This window comes from Sphaeramia orbicularis, chromosome 4 (assembly GCF_902148855.1).
Source record: "Sphaeramia orbicularis chromosome 4, fSphaOr1.1, whole genome shotgun sequence".
Taxonomy (NCBI): domain Eukaryota; kingdom Metazoa; phylum Chordata; class Actinopteri; order Kurtiformes; family Apogonidae; genus Sphaeramia; species Sphaeramia orbicularis.
Window position 1 is genome coordinate 58390487 of NC_043960.1, and position 6000 is coordinate 58396486.

Genomic DNA, 6000 nt, shown 5'->3' on the forward strand with positions numbered 1-6000 from the left:
TTCAAATGTTCATATTCTATTAGTTCAGAACTAACATCAGAACAGTATTTTTGTTCAAGCCCAACAAAGGAACTAACATTATTTAATAAAAAAAAGTGTTAAATAATAATAAATAAAATATAAACAAAAACAAAAATGAACCTCCACAATATCTGCATTGGAATAAATACTTAAAATTATCGATACAGTACCTTTTAATATCGATACAGTATTGTAAAATATAATATCACAATATATTGCAGAACCAATATTTTCTTACACCTCTACTAAACATTTAGCCTGGGCACCTGACCTTTGACCCCTCTCACCTGATGAGGTCGAGCAAGGCGTCAGCCGAGGTCATGACGGGCCCTCCCCCCAGCCGGTGGCTCTCCATCTCCGTCCCGATGCCGGGTTTGATAATGATGACGAGCACGATGCCGACCACGACGGCGATGAAGGTGGTCCAGAGGTAGTAGGTGACGGTGAGGACGCCCATCCGGCAGCACGCCTTGGACTCCATGGACGACAAGCCCGACATTAAACTGGAACAAACACCCAGAATGCATTAGATACTTAGACTAAAAGGTCAGAAGACAGGGAAAATCAGCAAAAGATCATAATGTCTGGTTTGGTCGACAATTTACCGTCGGTGAAGAAGGAAGAAACAAGAAAACACACAAAAAAAGATGCAGAAATCAAACTGTTTAGTTTCCTTTTTTCTTAAACAGTTACTCAAACTAAATAATGATTGATTAATTTAACATTCAACAACAAAACTGATTCATCAATGAACCGTTGCAGCTCCAGTCTGACTGTCATGATGCTGCATTTAAAGACACTCAGACAAAACAGAACTTCTGCGTATGAGGTGAAAAAGAAGATATCGATGATCCATAATGACATAACATAACAAATGCAGACAAGTGGATTAATTTTTGTCACATGAACCATTTTTTAGTGCAATGACAATTCACACCTACAAAGTCTCGAGACAAAACATAATATTCAGCTGATTTTATTTGAGTTGCTGTGAATCAACATTATTTGTTAAGCATTCGAAGTAATTTTAAATAAAATAAAGCACTGATAAGTGGAGAAATATGTTCACAATTAATATATCTTGGGGAAAAAAAGTGCTTTAAAATGTGTATGAGTAACAGAAGATGCACTTATCTTAATATTTGACACATCCTCTAAAAGTAAAAACTAGAATCGATTGATTGATTTGATACATTGCCCTATTTCAAGTGAAAATAAGTCACAGGAATGAAGAGCAGTTTCCTATTTAACATGAAAGAGACTAACTTTGGTTGACTTTAAACACACAAAACAAGGAAAAAAATCTTTCTATGAGTGACAGTTAGTGGAAACAGTTTTTCTCTCTGCAGACTTTGTAAAACTGGAACTAAAAATCCACCATGGTGGACATGAGTTGTCAAATGATATGGGATCAAAACCATCTACTGATATAAACAGTTTAATATCTGTTGATCCATTAATCCTATCAATACATGTAAATAATTGGTGTAAAATACAGTTTATCATATTTTCATGGTCATCAGATATGACCCATTTGGATATTCAGAGGCAAAAAAAGGAAAAAAATTATGTAAAGTAATGAATAAAATGAATGAAAATGAATAATCAATCAACAAAATAATAATTTACGTGAAGAAAATATGCCACAAACTGAACTGAAGAAAAAAAAAATGGGCAAGAAAATTAACATATGACAAGATTAATCTAGACAATACATATAGACTCCAAGATTAAGACACTGTTTCTTGAATTTACAAAGCTACCTATGACAAGAAAAATGTAAAAATCTGCAAAATTACCCATTAAAAAGTCACCTGTAAATATATCCATTTGTCCTTAAATGCACCATCAGGGAGATTTTCTAGATATGAAACTGCATTATCACATAACTCACCAATAAAGCTTGAAAAAAAGCAGGAAAATTCAGATATTTCCTGCACAATTAAAATGCTAAAGTTCAGTGATGTCCAACATGATATTAATTGATCATATAACATTAAAATAGCAAATTATTTCCACTTATAACCCACCTGGATGTGATGAGGGGAAGAATGAGCATCTTCAACATCCTCATCAGCAGTTCTCCAGGAAAAGAGAAGTAGATCTTGGCCTGCCATGAGAAAAATATTCAGAATATAATATGGTATTTATCTTTGGGAGTTCACTGTCACGTCATCAATTTAATATACATCTGTGGTGATGTAAAACAAGTAAAAGTCATGAATCAGGTGGTTTTAGATTTACATCAGCCCTCCAGTTGGATTGGATGAACGTGTTAATCCTTCACTCATGTCTATCAACGACAGTTTGACTTTACGATAAATCCTAATTCAACCGAATCGAATACGTAAAATGCGTTTTAAAGCCTCTGCTGGTTAAAAATAATCCAGTTTCTTTGTGACCTGTACTTTCTAGGAAGAATTTATCCCACTCAGGAAGTGTACATCCTAAAGGGTCATCAGAGGTCACAAACCTCAACTGACACAATGGATCTGGCTCTGGATATATATATATATGGATCTGACTCCAGACGTAAAGCCTTTGGAAACTTAAATATACAATACTTTAAATGCTTTGTAAATTAAGGTCCTAAGTACAATATAGAAAAAAGCACAGAACGGATGTTAGAGATGTATGGATGGAGGAAAGAAATGAACAAGAATGCTCCAAATAATCAACTTAAATCAGCTTAACTTCATAAAGTAATGAAAATGCCCAACCACAGAAGAGTCATTATGCAATTAATTTTAGGAACCAATCATATACAAAACTATCTATTAATCCTTTTTCCCATTCATCACCACCTCATCTGTATTGTATGTCTACCCAGTTTGTTCAACCGGAAGTAAAAATACTGCTTTCTGTCACCAGTATCTCTATTTTATTATTTAGTTTCTGGAATTTAGAGAAAATGAATATTAAGTTTGACTTCTGGTGTTGGTAATAACAAAATAGCAAACGCATAAAAAATAAATCAAATTTTTTTTTTTTTTTTTTTTTTTTTCAAACAGCCAAATCAGCATTCGCTAGTTAGCCAGCAAGCTAACAGCTAGCGCTGTGACAGCTGCTAATATTAGCAAGTAACACTGGGGAGCTGACAGTTAGCAAGATAACGATAGCTAATATTAGCTCATGATCTAATTTTATTTAACATTACTTAATAAGCAAACAGCAGCTAATGTTAGCCAAAGAATTAACAGCAGCCAAGATTTGTTAGTGTATATAATTTAGCTAACAATAGTTAGCGCGCTAACAGCCGCTAACGTTAACTAGCAAGCTAAGCGTTGTTCACCACTGTAGTCCGACAAAAGGAACTGTACAACAAATATGAAATCATTTTACAAACCTGTATAATTTGACGCTTTTAAGTAAACTTTCAAATGTAATTTAAAATTGCAGATAGGTTTAATACTTTACCAATTAATCATTTAGGCTACTTACTTAGCTAGCTGCATCATTGTAGCTAGCTGCATTATTGTATTTCATCACCAGTAAAATCAAAGATAACGTTACCTAAATTAAATGTGGGTCATATTTAATATAATCTATAAAACATATGTATTAGTGACATTATTTTCTCACATGAATAGATCGCATCAACGTTGTGGTCAATAACCCGACTGTTGGAGTTTTACCTGAACTCACTTCTCATGATGCAGTTGTCTTTCTTTTAATCACATACTTTTCCCTTTTGTATTGTTCTGTAATGTCTGATATTGTTAACTTTGGCAATAAAATCAATTAAAATGTTAATGAAAATGTCTTAGAGATGGGTTTTCTTCATTTCTCTAAATATTGATCTTTTTTTTTCTTTCTTTTTTTTTTTTTTTTTTATTATTTTTATTATTTATTATTATGATTTTAAATGTTCTGCCTCTAAATTTCTACACTATTTTTCCTGCTCTGACTTTAAATAATAATTCTCTACTACAACTAACCATCTTTCTTCACATCTCATTTAGGAAGAACAATCTCCAACTACATGGACAAACATATTGGGACACATCATGTCTACAGCTGTAAGATGTCCCGTTCATGAGGATTTGACATGAGAACATCCATATTTCCTTACGTTTAATGGGAGATTTTTCTTCCTCAGTGAGATCTGAAGAATGCAGATGGTTAGTTGTGGAAGAAAATTATTATTTACAGTCAGAGCAGGAAAAATATTATAGAAATTTCAAGGTAGAACATTTAAAATCATAGATAAAAACAAAGTCAGTGTCCACTTCTGTCTATACAGTGTATATCTGAGGATCCACTCTGACATGGGTGAAGGTACAGCTCCGTCTGAGCCTGTAGATCAGGGGTGGCAAACATGCGGCCCGCGGGCCCAAACCTGGACGGCCATGGGTCCAATCCGGGCAAAGGATGAATTTGTGAAATGCAGAAATTACACTGAAGATATTAACAGTCAAGTGGATCAGACCAGTAAAAGAATAAAATAGTAAATAATTAAATAATATATAAATAATGACAACAATGAGAGTATTGTGAAAAATGTAAAATTACAGTATGAAAATGTTTATTTACAAACTAGTCTTTCACAAGAAGTGTGAATAACCTGAACATCCACAAAAAAAACTGAAATGTCTTAATAGAATTGAATGAAATTTTAACAATATTCCACCTGTTATTAAATGTTTTGTGCCATTTTACATCCACTGTCATCTGTAAATTGTAATGTGCATGTGTACATGAGAAGCCAAGACGTAATAGTACTTTTTTTGTGCCAAATCAAAAGAGAATTAGATTTATTTTTTTTATATAGGTTATTATTTATGTTGTTATTTTACTGGTCCAGCCCACTTTAGATCATATTGGACTGAATATTACTTTTTTGTACTAAATCAAGAGAACAATTTGAGGTTTTTTTTTTTTTTTTTTTTTATAGGTTATTATTTATGTTATTTCACTGTTCCTACTAACTTTAGCTCATATTGGGCTGACTGTGGCCCCTGCTGTAGATCCTGTCATTGCAGTTAAATCCGTGTCTGGTGCATGGTCCGTCCGTCCAGGTGAGTGCGGTCCTACCTGTGTGGACAGCTGCGTCCCTCTGAGCATGAAGCCCAGCGTGCACCCGGTCAACACGGCGATCACCGACAGCGTCAGCAGTCCGTTCTTCTTGCAGAAGTTCCTCAGGTTCCTCCTGGCGTCCTCGTTCACCATCTGTAGGAGGAAGCTCTTGGCCCGGTCGCCCATCGTCTTCCCGGCGGCGCCCGGAACGTACGAACCGCTGTGCTCGGAGCGCGCCTCCTCCTCGCCGCCACTCGGTAGCAGAAGCTCCTCCATGGCCGTCCAGGTTTTTAGGTGTGTCTGTGCGTGTGTGCTGGCAGGGTGACAAACTAAGGGCTAAACTTTTCCACTGAAGGGATTAAGTCATCAGGGTGCATCAGAGCCGTTCAGGCGGCCTCCTCAGACCAGGGGCGGGACTAAGAGGCTTAAACAGCAGAAGAAAACCTCACACACCTTTGTCACAGCATCCGCTCCGGCATCTTTGTTTGGGTTTTTCCTCCTTTTTTTGGCTGGACATTCAGGGTCAGGAGCTAAATACAGACCAGAGGATCCTGGAAGTTTAACCCTCTGGTGTCCGGATGAGCAGATTATGGACACTTTACAACACGTGTTATAAAAGGTCGTATTATTTTTCACAATTTGTTTTAGGTCAGAATTCATAAGTTATTCATTTTTGTATGATTCTTTAAACAAAGTGGCCATGGGCTCTATGCACAGCCCCACTACTCCCTGAACTTAACCTCCTCAGACCCAACTATGGGTTTTCTGTCCACATTTGTGGACAAGAGTTTCACAACTTTATACAAAAAAAAAAGAAAAGAAAACTGTCCACCACAAAGGACATTCCATAAAAAATTTAAAAACTGCATCTGAAAAAACTGTTGCATCATGATGTTTCCAATATAGGCACTTATTTAATAAAAAACAAAAAAAGCTGGTACTTTGTTGACATTTCCTGGGTCT

The 6000-nt window shown here is 35.7% G+C and overlaps 1 protein-coding gene across 1 annotated transcript in view; it reads right to left on the reverse strand.

The window, feature by feature from the left end:
- Positions 1-5380, reverse strand: part of slc1a8a (solute carrier family 1 member 8a) — a 28533-nt gene extending 23153 nt beyond the window's left edge. Inside the window, exons 1-3 of the mRNA XM_030132616.1 lie at positions 5056-5380; positions 2052-2131; positions 309-524 (exon numbers count right to left, since the gene is read on the reverse strand). Of these exons, the coding sequence (XP_029988476.1) occupies positions 309-524; positions 2052-2131; positions 5056-5313 (554 nt within the window). The 5' untranslated portion in view covers positions 5314-5380. The remainder of the gene's footprint in view (positions 1-308; positions 525-2051; positions 2132-5055) is intronic.
- Positions 5381-6000: the final 620 nt, after the last annotated feature.